The 16,798-nt window shown below is 39.6% G+C and overlaps 1 protein-coding gene across 1 annotated transcript in view; it reads left to right on the forward strand.

Annotated features, from left to right (window-relative positions):
- Positions 1-16,798, forward strand: part of eif2b3 (eukaryotic translation initiation factor 2B, subunit 3 gamma) — an 88,898-nt gene that overhangs the window by 5,113 nt on the left and 66,987 nt on the right. Inside the window, exons 2-3 of the mRNA XM_055641627.1 lie at positions 3,302-3,460; positions 11,324-11,463. Coding sequence (XP_055497602.1) covers positions 3,313-3,460; positions 11,324-11,463 — 288 coding nt within the window. The 5' untranslated portion in view covers positions 3,302-3,312. The remainder of the gene's footprint in view (positions 1-3,301; positions 3,461-11,323; positions 11,464-16,798) is intronic.

The following is a 16,798-nucleotide window of genomic DNA, read 5'->3' on the forward strand; positions in this document are numbered from 1 at the left end:
ATGCACAGAGTCTCTTTTGTCTACCTTTGATTTTCCAGCATCTGCAGTTCCTTCTTAAGCACAGAGTCACTTGCCCAGAGTAGGGGAATCGAAGACCATAGGTTCAAGGTGAAGGGGAAAAGATTTAATAGGAATCCGAGGGGTAACTTTTTCACACAAAGGGTGGTGAGTGTATGGAACAAGCTGCCAGAGGAGGTAGTTGAGGCTGTGATTGTCCCATCGTTTAAGAAACAATTACACAGGTACATGGATAGGACATGTTTGGAGGGATATGGACCAAGCGCAGGCAAGTGGGGACTTGTGAAGCTGGGACATTGTTGGCCAGTGAGGGCAAGTTGGGCCGAAGGGTCTGTTTCCACACTGTATCACTCTATGACTTCCGATAAAATACTTTCTACGGCGCACCTGTAGAAATTGGTGAGAATTGTTGGGGACATGCTGAACTTTCAAAGCCTCCTAGGGAAATAGTGGCGTTAGTATGCTTTCTTGACCATTGCTTCAATATGGGTGGTCCAGGACAAGTTGTTGGTGATATTTATGATGGTGATCTGAGGAATTTGAAGCTTTCAACCATCTCTACTTCGGCACCGTAAATACAAACTGGGCTCTGTGTACAACTTCACTTCCTGAAGTCTATCACTATCTCCTTTGTCTTGCTGACATTGAGAGAAAGGCTGGTGTCTCAACACCAGGTCACGAGTTTCTCAATCTCCCTCCTGTACTCCGTCTCATCACTATTTGATATTAGGCCCACAACGGTGGTGTCATCTGCAAATGTTTAAATTGAATTGGATTTGTACTTGGCTGCATGGAAAGGGGTTGGAATTGGCAAATGGGTGGACAAAGGGCTGTGATGAAAAGACAAAAAGTGCCTGGAAGAAGCATGAACATTTAAGAATTTAATGTTTATGCCTTTTAGTTGCAAGTTATCCAAGTGGAATATCAGCCACTGTTTGTTCAGTTTGCATATGGCCTCGCGTGAAGCCCAGGATAGTTAGGTCAGTCAAGGAATAGGAAGGGGAGATAAAATGATTAGCAACTGGGAAATCCAGCAGGTCTTGGCGGACCGAGCGCAAGTGTTTGGCGAAACAGTTTCCAGGTATACGCTTGGTCTTTTTAAATAAGAACCAGATAAAGTAGAGGAGGTGGATGTGAACCTCTGTTTCATTTGAAAGGGCTGCCGTTAGCCCTGCATGGATATCAGGGAGGTGGAATTGGGACATCTCCTGCGGTTGCATAGCACAATATCTGGGAAGAGGGTGGTTTGGGTGGGAAGGGAAGAATTAACAAATTAATAATTAAAAAAGCATATGTAATCGTGTGGGTAGTGCAATGAATGTGTAAACAGCTGCTGAGGGTGATTGGCGAGGATGTGGAGGCTAATGTTGTGGGATTCTGATACATAGAGAAGGTAATAATGGGAATCTTTAAGGGACAGATGAAGGGTCCCAACCCAAGATGCCGACCATTCCTTACGTTGCACGTTTGCTGCTGCCAGTGAATTCCTCCAGCACCCTGCATTTTGTTCCAGATGCCAGCATTTGCCATCTCTCGTGTCTCTGTATCTGGTCTGATCAGACCTCGTCGAACATTTCCAATAAAATAGGGCAAGAAATTTTGATGTACAAAGAATCTTTGATATAATGGAAACTCTTGCAGCTTCTGTCACTTTGTCTAATTTGTGCGATACTGGACAAAATGTTATTGCTGGAGAATTATTTTGCATTTGGAGTTCACATTTCCATTGTGGATCATGAACACCAGCAATAATTTTCATAACTTTCACATACTTTTCACAAATAAATAATTCCCGAGGTACTTTGCTGCGGCAAAAATAAGAACAACATGACAGTAAATCTTCATAAACAGAAGAGTCAAAGAATGAGGATTTGTAAGGGAGAATTCAAGGTAGCATTGACTGAGGTAGTTGAATTACTTTATAGTCGTACTTGGAATGAAAGGGACAAAGGGACACATGAAAGACCTGATTTGGCAGGACTGGTCACTGGAATTAAAATAGAAATGTAATATGAGGAAAAGTTGCATTATTGGGGGCATGGCAAAGTCACATTTGCATGAGAAAATACAGATGTAATGAGATGGGAGGGGGGGAAGAAAAAGCAGAAGTGGAGAAGTATCAAGGAAGCTTTAAGGGGCTATCCCACTGCAGCGACCTAATTGGCGAGTTTAAAAGAGTTTAGGAGCGTTTGAGAAAGTGCCATGTTGAAGACCTCCTTCGACTATGTTGAAGACTAGCTTCGGGAAAATTGGACACCAAATAGTGGAGAGTGAAGACTATTTCCTTCGACCTCCCTTCGACTATGTAGAAGAATACGACTACGTTCGATTACTTTCGATTACCTTCGACTACCCTCGATTATCTACGACTAACATGCTGACCTACTACGACCTACTTCGACTAAACCTATAAGTAAAAAAAATATCGATTTTTTTTTCCATGGCGACCTTTTTTTACTCGCGGGCATTTTTCAGCATGTTGAAAAATACGCCGCGACCAAGCTGAGGCCTCGAGTACACGGGGACTACTCTTGAGCATGAAGGAGAGTTACCAAATACCTCCTAGGACCTCGTGTCGACCATGCTGCGAGTATGAGTCGAGGACAAACTCTTCTAAACTCGCCAGTTAGGTCGCCGCAGTGAACCAGCTCCTTCAGCATGTTCGAAAGTTAACATGGGACTTGAATGAGTTTGGGCAAGATTGTGATTTGAGGGTCGAGAATGTGTGAGATGGAAGGAAGATATTTTGGCAATGGCTAACTTATTGGGCACAGGATCAAAACCACCTGCCCACTCCATTATTGCACTTTAGTCCATCGGTTACTCTGTTATTGAGCTTTAGTGTTTTCTTTTGCATTCTTTCAAATTGCAATCTGTGTACCATTCTGTTTACATTTGTCAATATATTTATTGTTGAATATATCATCATGTGTATGGGCATCCAATTAACTTAATGTGAACAAGGAATTTCATTGCACCAAGGCATTTATGACTAAACTAATCTGAATCATTTTTTGAGGTGGGACTAAGCTATTTTACCAATGGCTAATTTATAAGTTTTAAAGCTCGGCAATAGGTTGAACAGACTATCAAGGTTGTTTTAAAGATTGATTAAGTCTGTGTGATTTGCTGCAGGAATTGGACGGTCAGAAACATCCTCATTTGTATTGTTATGATGAATCCTAACGTCAGATGGAATGGACCTGACCTTTAATAGTTGTCATGCATAGTTCATCAAATGCTCATGTATGCATTGTTCAAATATAGATTTTATGTTTTATAGAAAACCATAAGATGGAGTTCCAGGCTGTGTTGATGGCAGCTGCTGGGGGCTCCCGCATGATGGACCTCACCTCCAGTATCCCAAAGCCCCTTCTACCAGTTGGAAACAAACCACTAATATGGTATCCTCTAAACCTTTTGGAACGACTTGGGGTTGAAGGTAGGATTGCTGCAGCAAAAGAATTGTAGAGATTGGCCAACGATATGTTAACGAATATTAATTGAAGTTGGCTTCATTCTTAAAGCTAGCAATAATAGATTTTCTGAGACTTCCCTTGGATTTTGAAACATTTTTTCTCACAGAGAGTGGTGAGTCTGTGGAATGCTCTGCCTCAGAGGGCGGTGGAGGCAGGTTCTCTGGATGCTTTCAAGAGAGAGCTAGATAGGGCTCTTAAAAATAGCGGAGTCAGCGGATATGAGGAGAAGGCAGGAACGGGGTACTGATTGGGGATGATCAGCCGTGATCAGATTGAATGACGATGCTGGCTCGAAGGGCCGAATGGCCTACTCCTGCACCTATTGTCTATTTTGCTGTGTTGATGAACCATTCCTGTTTCACACCCCTCCGTGGGACTGGATTTTTAATGGCTAATAATAGCCAGGTATTGCTCCTTTCCTGAAAATGACAATTTTATACCTGGAATATCAGCTTCCTAAGATAGACACAAAAATCTGGAGTAACTCAGTGGGTCAAGCAGGATCTCTGGTGAAAAGGAATAAGTGGCATTTCGGGTTGAGACCTGAAGAAGAGTCTCGATCCAGAGGTGCTGCCTGACCTGCTGAGTTACTCCAGCTATTTGTTTCTTTCTTCAGTGTCAAGATTCCCATCCACAATATATACAATAGCCTCCATAATGTTTGGGACAAAGGCCCATCGTGTATTTATTTGCCTCTGCACTCCACATTTTGAGATTTGTAATTTTAAAAAAAACATGTGGTTAAAGTGCACTTTGTTAGATTATAATAAAAGCCACTTTTATACATTTTGATTTCACCACATATAAATTACAGCTGTGTTTATACATAGTCCCCCCATTTCAAGGCACCATAATGTTTGGGGCACATGGCTTAATTGGTGTTTGTAATTGCTCTTGTTTGTTTAATTGCCTCCTTAATGCAGGTATAAGAGAGCTCTCAGCACCTAGTCTTTCCTCCATCCAGTCTTTCCATCACCTTTGGATACTTTTGTTGTTTATCAACATGATGACTAAATTTGTGGCACTGAAAGTTAAAGAAGCCATTATGAGACTGAGAAACAAGAATAAAACTGTTAGAGTCTTCAGCCAAACCTTAGGCTTACCAAATTCAACTGTTTGGAACATCATTAAGAAGAAAGGGCACTGGTGAGCTTACTAATCGCAAAGGGACTGGCAGGCCAAGGAAGACCTCCACAGCTGATGGCAGAAGAATTCTCTCTATTATAAAGAAAAATCCCCAAACACCTGTCCGTCAGATGAGAAACACTCTTCAGGAGTCAGGTGTGGATTTGTCAATGACCACTGTCCGCAGAAGATTTCATGAACAGAAATACAGAGGCTACACTGCAAGATGCAAACCACTGGTTAGCTGCAAAAATAGAATGGCCAGGTTACAACTTACCAAGAAGTACTTAAAAAAGCAACCACAGATCTGGAAAAAGGTCTTGTGGACAGATGAGATGAAGATTAACTTATATCAGAGTGATGGCAAGAGCAAAGTATGGAAGATAGAAGGAACTGCCCAAGATCCAAAGCATACCACCTCATCTGTGAAACACGGTGGTGTGGGTGTTATGGCCTGGGCCTGTATGGCTGCTGAAGGTACTGGCTCACTTATCTTCATTGATGATACAACTGCTGATGGTAGTAGCATAATGAATTCTGAAGTGTATAGACACATCCTATCTGCTCAAGTTCAAACAAATCCCTTGAAACTCATTGACCGGCGGTTCATTCTACAGCAAGACAATGTTCCCAAACTTACTGCTAAAGTAGGAGTTTTTCAAAGCTAAAAAATGGTAAATTCTTGAGTGGCCAAGTCAATCACCCGATCTGAACCCAATTGAGCATGCCTTTTATATGCTGAAGAGAAAACTGAAGTAGACTAGCCACCAAAACAAGCTAAAGATGGCTGCAATAAGCTAAAGATGGCTGCAATACAGGCCTGGCAGAGCATCACCAGAGAAGACACCCAGCAACTGGTGATCGCAGACTTCAAGCAGTTATTACATGCAAAGGATATGCAACAAAATACTAAACATGACTACTTTCATTTACATGACATTGCTGTGTCCCAAACATTATGGTGCCCTGAAATGGGGGGACTATGTGTAAACACTGCTGTAATTTCTACATGGTGAAACCAAAATGTATAAAAATGCCTTTATTAAAATCTGGCAAATGTGCACTTTAACCACATGTGATTTTTTTCTATTACAAATCTGAAATTTTGGAGTACAGAGGCAAATAAATAAATGATGGGTCTTTGTACCAAACAATATGGAGGGCACTGTAGGTGACTCCTACATGGGAAGGGGGAGGATTGCGTTCCTAGGAATCAGTTCTATCATGATCTTCCATAACATGAAGCCGCATCACCTGCACATGTGGCCAAAAATATAAGGCTTAGGAAAATGTTTTTAACAATTAACCTTTTATAACCATAAATTCCGTCATAGCTTAAATTTTGGGAGTTTGTAAATTGTACAAGGACATACTTCCATTGCCCAAAGGCTACAATCTGGTTTAAAATGCTACGTTTTCTGATTAAAGATTTTGTAGCAGAAGTTATCTTCACCATTAAAATCTCCATCTTGGAAGTTGGAGCCATCTGGCAATGGCTTGGCTTGAAAGAAAGTTGTACCAATTTTTAGTTTAGTTATGAGATGTTTGGCCCACCAAGTTCATGCCAACGATCGAACACCTGCTCACATAATTCTATGCTATCCCTCTTTCTCATCCACTCCTTATAAACGAGGGGCAATTTACTGTCCAATTAAGTTATAAATCCACACATCTTTCAGACCTGGGAGGAAACCCATGCGGTCACAGGGATAGCATGTAAACTCCACAAAGACAGCGTCCAAGATCAGGGTCGAACCCAAGTCTGCTGCTATGAGGCAGCAGCTGGGCAGCAGCGTCACTGTGCTGCAGTCCATGACTTTCAACGCCTTGTATTACTTATTACATTTTAATAAAATTGAGATGCTGTTGGGAGTTGGTTCACCCTCTGCAGATCAGCAAATGAATAAGGTTAAATATGAGTTTTTTGCAGTTTAATTTAGATGAACACTTGAACACAAGCTTCAATTAGCACGTAGGTATTAATGTTATGGTGTTTCCAGTAATGGTTGTCTCTCTGTCACATTCTATTGGGTTTGTGTGGATCACGTTGTACTATTATTTGTACGCTACTCACAAGCCCACAGCTAAGTTCTCCTCCATCTTGACAGCATTTGCTGACCTGGAAATGCTTAATTAATTCTTACACTGCCATGAGATGGCGCTGCATCTTGTATAACTCACCAATTTATTTTTATGAGCGGTATTTAGATCGGTATAACAAGCAAAAAATAAAGAGCAACAGGTAAATTCTTGTTGGTCAAAAAGAAAATAAGCCTTTAAGCACTGGGAAACAGGATTCTAATAATCAGAGTTTTAATAAATTCAAGCAAAATCGTGGTATTGCACGTTTTTCTTTGGTCCTTTGATAATGCTGCAAAATTAAATTTTGGAAATTAAAAAATAACTATCTCAATCATTTGAGATGGCCTTTAAATGTTAGTGCATTCCTATTTATGAAGTGGAAGACACCCTTAAGGACATCTAAATCAGAAATTTACCAGTACTTTTTGTAATCCTGTAAGCCAGGAGTTCATGATGACATGGGTTTCATTTTTAAGAAACAAATTATATTTGTTGTTGCTGGGAGAAACTGAATATCATGGAGTGTGTCTGTAGTGGGAGATTGGTGGGGGGTGCAAAATGATCTTATAAATCATTGTAGATTTTGCTAACACTGAATTTTAATATATACGTTAGAACTTGGACAACACTGCAAAAGGTTGCTGAAAAAATGTGAATAATAATAATGAGATTGATTAGCTGAGTAGTACTGCATGCTATTTGTACGTGATTTTCGACTGAGGCGATTTTCAAACTGAAGACATTCCTCTTTATCAAAGTCACATGTAACGTTTCACATGTTTGTGACAAATATTTTCAAAAACAAATGTTGACTAGAATTGCATTTTTGGAAGGTCAAAATGACCACGAAATGACTGGGTGAGGTCTGATTTAATCCTTCCTTTCACAAAATTTCCTTTGAGAGGATGATCTCTTCATTTCAGCATCATAAATCTCCATGAAATTTCTATGCTCTGGGCTTGAAATACCATCTCCCACTACACAGGAGCATTATTCATTTTTATAGTGAACCAATTTTCTTTTGGAGAACGATAGCTTATTTTATATTTACAAGCAGATCACTCAAGGCAGATGATGCTTTTTAAAGTATTTTGACTGGTTTCTGAAATTAGTGAAGACATAAGGGACTGCAGATGCTGAAATCTTGAGCAAAAAGCAAACTGCTGGAGGAACTCCGGATCAGGGAGTATCTGAAAGGAAACGGGCAGATGAAGTTTGTCCCCTTCCCCTCACCACAATCTGTCAGCTATCTCCCCTCTAGATTTGATTTGATTTAATTTATTGTCAAAAAAAAAACTCTACTCCATTAATCTGAATAAAGGTTGTCTGTCCATTTCCCTCCAGAGTTTATTTTGTGTTCTGGAAGACCAGTGTTGACATTTCCATGTTCTGCATATAAGAAAATACTGCATTTACTATGCAGTGTGGAAGACAAGTTTTCTTATCTTTAAGCAAAATCTGTTAAATAATAGCACCTGCTTCCGGAACTTGGTCTTGTCTTTAAGAACGGTGGTTGGTTTTGAAAATGAGTTACGCAATATGACCATGTGTGTGGACATACTATAAGTATGAAGGTTGGTTTGAGTTCTTAATCACTGGCTGGATTTTTACACCCAACACCTGTATTTGAGAACAGAATCATGGTGATTTATGCTTCCAAAGTACTGAATGACATTCTGAGAACGTGAAAGGTTCTTTACAAATCAAATGGAAGGGTGTCCTGCCCACACCCTTTATAATTGGATCAGTCATGAGGGAGAAGGTAGTAAATAGTTCACTCAATATGGTATGGCTAATAGTATTTTTGAAAAACATTAATAATTGATTTGCTTTGTTTCTGCGAATAGTGCAAAAATGCTAATTCAGATTACTAACTTGTTTTAAAAAATGGCTCTCCGAAGGAATTTGCTCTGATGACCCATGCCTTCTGGAAATCTCTTGGCCCAATCTGTTAGACTCCATACTGGTATCAATCCTCAGATTTTTTCAGTGGACAGTCTAAATTCCACCTTCTATCTATTCATCATCTTCCCTCTACCTCGTGCTCCATTTGTCACAAACCCAAAACCCATCCCAGAGCAAGTGATGGATGTGTTTAATCTTTGTGGCAGATCAGGGATTTGTACTGATTCAGACCTCAAGGATTTCTATATTACATATTTTGAATAAAACCCTGATATATCCTGTGATTTGTGTTTTTAAATTTGTTCACTGTGGTTACTGTTTGAGAGTTATCCTTTGCAATGAAGGAAATAATAGATTTCTATCCAGCGGATATAAAATATTATGAATGCAGTGGGATGAATGGTCTCCTAATGGTGACAAATGTCTAGTTTCTGGGTGATTCATAAGGCAGCTTCCTGATAGATCTGTTACTGCCAACTGTTTACCCTTGGTGACTTGCACTTTTCAGCTCTGTTCATGTTCTGTAAGCAAAGGATAACCAAAGGCTTCATGGAGTTAAATTCTGAAAGCGAGATTATGCAAAAATTCAATTTAAACAAAGTTGACAGCTCGGGCATAGGTCTTCATCCCTACAATGCCCTTCTCATTGCTGCAGCTCTTCACTTGTGACGGGGAGTCTCAACACAAGACCCACCCTAGACCCACTGGGAGAGCAGCATGGTGAAGGAGCAGCAGGTTATGGAGGATCTACTCCTTAACGTTCTTGTGAGGAGAGGACAGGAAGTGACAAAATGCTGTCGTATAAAAATGTGGATTGCTGTGCACCGAATAAATAAAATAATTTGAAGAAGTATGTGAGAGCACCAACTGGAACAATGTTTTTAACATTGGGACCAGGATAATAATTTTCATTGTATGTGAAACTGCGGTTTCACTTAGAACTTGGTCTTCCAGATTTATTTTTCCCTTGTGCTGCATCTCAAATTCCTGATTGGGATGTGTTGGTGTCAGCAAGGTATTCTACTGCAATGCCATGTTCTTAATTAAACGGGAGATTTAAATAAACATGGATGGGGAAGCTGGGTTTCTTGCTGAGACGTTCCATTATCCATTCTCTGATGGATTGATAGAGCACTGCTCTGATTTTCTGGCAATCCTTCCTAACCAGATTATTTAAGGTATTCGACAGACACCAGCCATCTGCTGTTAATATTAACGTAACCCCATTCCTGGAATTTGGAATCGGATTAATGCTTTCTCCTGGGAACAATGATGTCAGCGAGGGGTTTTAGAAGTATTATGCCTCTTTGTTCTTTTCAAAATCACTGCAACTAGATAACTAAATACCATGGTCTTATAACTACATCTGGGCAATGAAAATTTGCAGAGAACCTCTACATATTCTGCCATACTGTTCTAATCCATTGCTGCTTGACATCTTCTGCCATTGAAAGCAAAAAATGCTTCTTTATCTTTCATCTATTGTAACTTTTGATGCTTAGTGAAAGAAGAAAGGATATTGCCAGGTTCTAGAGGGTGTGAGCTGTAAGGAGAGGTTGAGTAAGCTGGGTCTCTATTCCATGGAGCACAGGAGGATGAGGGCAGATATTATAGAGATGTACAAAATCATGAGAGGAATAGATTGGGTTGATGCACAGAGTCTTTTGCCCAGAGTAGGGGAATCGAGGACCAGAGGTTCAAGGTGAAGGGGAAAAGATTTAATAGGAATCCGAGGGGTAACATTTTCATACAAAGGGTGGTGGGTGTATGGAACAAGCTGTCGGAGGAGGTAGTTGAGGCTGGGACTATCCCATTGTTTAAGAAACAATTAGACAGGTACATGGATAAGACAGGGATATGGACCAAGCGCAGGCAAGTGGGACTGGTGTAGCTGGGACATTGTTGGCTGGTATGGGCGTTGGGCAGAAGGGCCTGTTTCTACACTGTATCACTATGACTCTAAATCGAGGCATTATTGGTCACCCTATTCTGAAAACTCTTAAATCTTACTATCTGATATTAAGATTATATTTTGACTGAGATAATATAACTTAAATATGATAAAAAATCAAATTATTGTTGTGATACCTCAGTGGGGGAAGGGGAAGATCTTTTGGTATTTCCATTAAAGTGCATATTTCCAGGGCTAACGCAAGCTATTATGGTACTAAGAAAGATAGACACAAAGCTGGAGTAACTCAGGCAGCATCTCTGGAGAGAAGGAATGGGTGATGTTTCGGGTCGAGACTTTTCTATTTAGAAAAGTCCTTGATAGTTTGTATTTTTCTTTCTTAACCTTTTAAAGCTTAGTTATGCAGATTATTAACAAATTATGAATAAAAACATGACAGCTTGCTTCTGACATTAGTAGAATAATTGTAAAGTCTATATTGAAATCTTTCGGCATGTATTGAGCACTTCTAAGATCTAGATTACTTTGAGGATTGCCCATGGCCCATCTAGTTGTCAGACACTCCATCAACTATACACCAGGTCAGTTCACTTGTGTGAAGATGTGTGTTGAGTTTTAAATGACTAAAGTCAACAAAGAAACAACAATCTGAAATGTCATGCAAAATGTTCTTCATAAACCCTTGTGTTTAATTGTAGATAAGCACCTTTGACATCTGAAAGGTTAAACAATTGATCACTTCCAAGTGCTTAGCTCTGCATGTACATTTTGATTGGGAATCCTTGTTTACTTTCCTTTCCAGAAGTAATTGTGATTACCACAAAAGAAGTCCATAAACAGCAACAGTTCGACACAAAAATGAAATTGGACATGGTGTATATTCCTGAAGACACTGACATGGGAACTGCTGACTCCTTACGAGAGATACATGGAAAAATTAAGGTAGTACATCATTTTGAAATTAAGGTATTACTGAAAAAGAGTCAATCAGTTATTCCCATGTTTAGGTATGTTGGGAGAATAGGTAACATACCTGTTTTCTACATTTCTTTGCATAAAGAATAATATTTTTGCAAGGTATAATTTTGTTCAGTCTGGAGTTTCAGGAATATATTTTCTGTTTCCAAGTTTGCAGATTTGTTTTTATTTTTCTAATCCTTCAGATAATGTTGAATCTTCCCATTGAATCTGTATTTCAACCTTGCATTTTCTCACTTTATCAATCTTTGTAACTTTCTGCCATTCAAACTTTCTTTTTCCTATTTTGTTGCTTAAGTGCAAATATATTCAGAATTTTATAAACATTTTTAGTTTCTATTGACCAAGTCGAATAATTTTTCGCACCATCTGAATGCAGGTTTTACTGTTTTTTCAGTCATCGGCTGAAATAAATAAAATTAGGGCTAATTGTACTGTAGATAGATTACTGGTTCAATTGCTTATTATGGTGGGCTAGTTTATTGTCACATGTACAGTGAGAAGCTTGTTGTTGTGTGCTATCTAGTCTGCGGAAAGACTATATATGATTACAATCGAGCCGTCCACAGATCAGAATTTATGAACCTAAAGCATCCTCAATTTGCTTGGCTAAGTACTGTGTGGCACTCTGGTTTTACCACACTTGATTGGGTTGAGTAAGTATGACAAATTAAGCTTGGTTTCTTGGTCCTCCAAAATATTCCAAATGGAATGTAAACTGGAGGTGGTGAAGGGAGGGCTTAAGCCAGAAAGGGTTATTGCTCTATGAAAGCTCTATGCTTTCAACTGCAGAGATACCATTGACAGATGGCAGGGTTGTGCTCCCAATTTTGCCCTTTGTCATAGATGTCAAGCTTTTGGAATGCTTCTAGCCCCTGACGACTAGAAACATTGGAAAACCATGAAAATAAGATTTTAGAAAATTATAATACTACACTTTTAGAAAAAATAACCTTAAATAAAATTACATAAATACTTTTAGTTAATTAGAAACGATGGAAAAACACAAACCTTTAAAAAAAAAAACTTGCTACATGGCTCCCAAATGTGCAAAGCCTTCATAAAATGAATCAATTTGTGGTCTTGTGTAGCAGATCCCTAAGCCATTGTGTTTGAACATCTCAAAGTTCAGGCTCTATCTTTGGACTCCACAAGTAATCGAATAGCAGTGTGCTTGAACAACTTATCTGACTGGAAATGTGAGTGAGTTCAGGTTGTCTGAAGAAGGGCCTTGCCCTGAAACGTCTCTTATCCATGTTCTCCAGAAATGTTGCCTAACGCGCTGAGTCATTGCAGCACATTGTGTCCTTTCTGCGCTTGATTTGGGCTGCTTTCTTTATCAGTCAGGTGTTTCCAAGTTTGTGTCATTGTTGTAGAGATGCCTCTCTGTAAATGTTATGCAGTTATACTCTTCTTGATTTTTTTCCAACTTGGATAATGCTGTCCTATAGTATGCAGCCTCTTTAAGATGCTGTGGATTTCTGGGACTGTAAGGAATCATAATTGGCCAGCTCATCTATGTTTAAATTAGAGCTGGATTTCTAGGGCTGAAGCTTATCCAAGAAATTTAAGAGCAGGGTCATAATCATCAATTACAAAACCCTTTCCAGTTTGTTGAATTCAGTTTCATTCCAGAAATTCACAAGTTCATAAATTGTAGGTCATTCAGCCCATATTATTGCGCCATTCAATCATGGCTGATCTATCTGTCCATTCCAACCCCATCCTACCTGCCTTCTCCCCATAACCCCTGACACCCTAACTAATCAAGAAGGTGAGTTTCGACTCTTGGGAGGATAGCATGTGGGTAGTGGTAGTCTTTCACGTTTTCTTTGACTTTAGAAGGATGTAGAATCTTTGGCCACGCATGTTGGGCCAATGGCATTAATTCCAACTCAAAAACTGAAATGGATAAAGATTGTGTTTAACAAAACTTCAGCTGGTCAAACAAATCTTGCCTTTGGAAGACAAAAATTGAATTGAGATTCAAGAGAGTTTATTGTCATGTTTATTACTCATTTCAGATAATGATGGTAATTTTGATAATAATAGATTTGCAATACAAGCCAAATGCAAGAATCAGCAAGCTACCCCAAGCCAAAACTTGTTTATCCACTTAAATAGTTGATAAGCAAATATTTCTGTTAAATGTATGGAAATTGGTAAAAGGAAAACTTGATGATATCTACATCCTGTGTCGTCACTCCTGTTTAACTAATTTTCACTGTTTATTCTTGTTTTTGCAGAAATTGCAATTTTTGTTTTGTTTGCACCCCACATTCCACACTGTTAGCGTTCTGTATAATTTGTTGAATGACTTGTAATTTCAACAATAGTAAATTGCAGTGTATTTACCAGTACTATCAGAATGCATCAAGATTTTAGTTTTTTAATAACGTTTGTAGAAATGGGAGTATTCCTGTGGATTTGGATATAACCTATAATACACAATAAGACCAGTCTGAAGAAGGATCTCGACCCAAAATGTCACCCATTCCTCCTTTCCAGAGATGTTGCCTGTTCTCTACTCAATCACGTTACGAGTCCACGTATGTTAAGTTTGCTGAGATCGGTCTATAGGTTATGACAGGTATAGGTATGAGAGGCTCCCACCAATTACCTGCGGCACCAGACCAGTCTGAAGAAGAGCCTCGACCTGAAACATCACTCGTTGAGTCTGAAGAAGGATCTCGACCCGAAACGTCACCCATTCCTTCTCTCCAGAGATGCTCCAGAGAGTGGAGAGCATAAAGTTCCTCAGAGTGCAAATCACAGACAGTCTCACCTGGTCCAGGAACATCACTGGGATTGTCAAACGGGCCCATCAGCGACTGCACTACCTGAGGAAACTCAAACAGGTCTCACTTCCCACCAATATCCTCAGGACTTTTTACAGGGGCACGGTGGAGTCTGTACTCACGAACTGCATGAACACGTGGTACTCCAACTGTAACTGCTCAGACAGGAAGTCTCTGCAGAGGGTAGTGAGGGGAGCAGAGAGGATCATTGGCGTCTCGCTACCCTCGGTACAAGAACTGTTCCAGAGCCGCTGCCTGAAAAAAGCACTGAGCATAGCAAAGGACAGACTGCACCCCCTCCACACACATCTAGATCTCCTGCCATCAGGCAAGAGATACCATAGCATCAAAGCCCGGACAACCAGACTGCTAAACAGCTTCCTTCCACAGGCTGTGAGGCTGCTAAACAGTCACTCCACCTGATTCTGCTGCTTTTGCACTGACAATTTAATAACTGGCACTGAGTAATAACTCTGGCACTGGCACAGGCCACTTAAATCAGATGCCCTGGACATTTTATGACTTTTTTTTTTCTCTACTTTATTTTAATGTTGCTTTTTTTTACCTGCATTTTTTTTAAACTATTCGTACTGTTTTTTTTATCAGGAACTGGATTGTTTTTATTTATGCGTGAAATGTTTAAGTTTTTATGTGCGATGCTCCGGTATTCCCTGAGAAACGTCTTCTCATTTTGCACTGTACAATTGTTGCTTTGCATGATGACAATAAAAGGATGTTAATGATATTGATTACTCCAGCATTTAGTGCCTATCTTCGGTTTAAACCAGCATCTGCAGTTTCTTCTTACACTTTGTTTGAGCAGAGGTTGGGTGGAGAAGCGGTATTCCAATTTCATCAAGTTTATGACTAAAGCTTAGCTATGCTTCTCGTAATTCGGTTAAACCCAATTAGGTCTACCTCAATCGTTTCTGTTTCAAGGAAAGCAAACCCAGTCTCTCCAGCCACCTCATAGCTGAAATGCTCCATCCCAGGTAAATGGTACATTTCCTCTGTACCCACTCCAGTGTAATAATGTCTTCTCTGTAGTGGGGAAACCTGAAATACACAACAATGGACACAGTGGACAGCAAACCGTTGCTTAATCCATGTTTCGTTTCTTGATGTAGAGAAGGCCACAGGGTTTACAGCTCAAACTACAGAGTTCAGAGCCTGGATTAGTACATGGAACTACAATATTGTGGCCATTTATTGTCTGAGAGAGGTGCAGGACTGGCAGCTTAACATTCCAGAGTACAGATGATTTTGATGTGATGGAGAGGGGTGTAAAAGAACTGGCAGCTGCATTTCTGATGAGGGGGAATGCCACTGCTGCACTAAGACTGGACATCTTGAAGGGTTCAATCAGCAAGACAGTGTGGGTGGAACTCAGGAATAAGAAAGGTCTGCCTCCTTAATTATTTGCCTATATTCCTTTGATGACTCTTTGCTGCCGCACAACTTGCTTTCCCACCTATGGTACTTTCCCTTCATCTCAGTCATTAATACAGATTTTTTTTAAATTTCAGATATACACCATGGAAACTGACCCTTTGGTCCACCATGTCCATTCTGACCATCGATCACCCATTCATACTAGTTCTATATTACCCCACTTTCTCATCCACTCCTGACATATTAGGGGCAATTTTACAGAGACCTATAAACCTCCATATATTTGAGGTGAGATGAAAGCCCATGCAGTCACATGGAAAACAAGTAAACACACAGATATAGCACCCATGGTCAGGAGCGAACCCCAGGTCTCTGGCACGGTGAGGTACCAGCTGTGCCACTAGGCTGCCCTAATTGTAAATATTTCAAGTCCATACACTGATCTCTGAATAACACAGCCAGAGCCTGGGGAGTTTGTAAGATCACAACCAGTCTATCAGATAGGTATGAAGTCATTTTTAATCCAAGAAGCAGCCCTTTGACACCAGACGGCTTGTCAACCCCATTCCTTTTGTATCTTAGTGTCTTCACAAAATTGAAAGTGATTATTTTATGTTATCCCATCCCTTCTTCTCTTATTAAAATGCTTTTAGTGTATTTTACCATTAAAACAACTATAAAAATATTTATTCACTATTTACTTATTTGCCATTATTAATTTCCCAGTCCTATCCCCTTAAGGAGCTAATATTTAATTTAACGAGTTTCTAAAAATATGCTTATGGTTGATCTTGCTGTCTGTTTTTATATTTAATGTTATCGTATTCTCATAATCTATTTTCTCATTCATTCCTCAGTCATCCTTTCTTTGCTCTTAAAATGTTTCCAATGATCTGGCCAACCGCTAATCTTTATATCAAATGGAAAGAAAAGACATGCAATGTTGCTGTCCTTAATTTCCTTAGCCACAGATGAATTATCCATCTGGAGAATTTATTTCTCAATTCAATATGTCTTTGTTGGAATTATAAAATACTTCCTTATATGTCTACCACTGCTTATCTACTATCTTTTAATCTATGTTCGCAGCCCTCTTTGCCAAATCTGGT

The sequence above is a fragment of the Leucoraja erinacea genome, chromosome 10 (assembly GCF_028641065.1).
Source record: "Leucoraja erinacea ecotype New England chromosome 10, Leri_hhj_1, whole genome shotgun sequence".
Classification (NCBI taxonomy): domain Eukaryota; kingdom Metazoa; phylum Chordata; class Chondrichthyes; order Rajiformes; family Rajidae; genus Leucoraja; species Leucoraja erinaceus.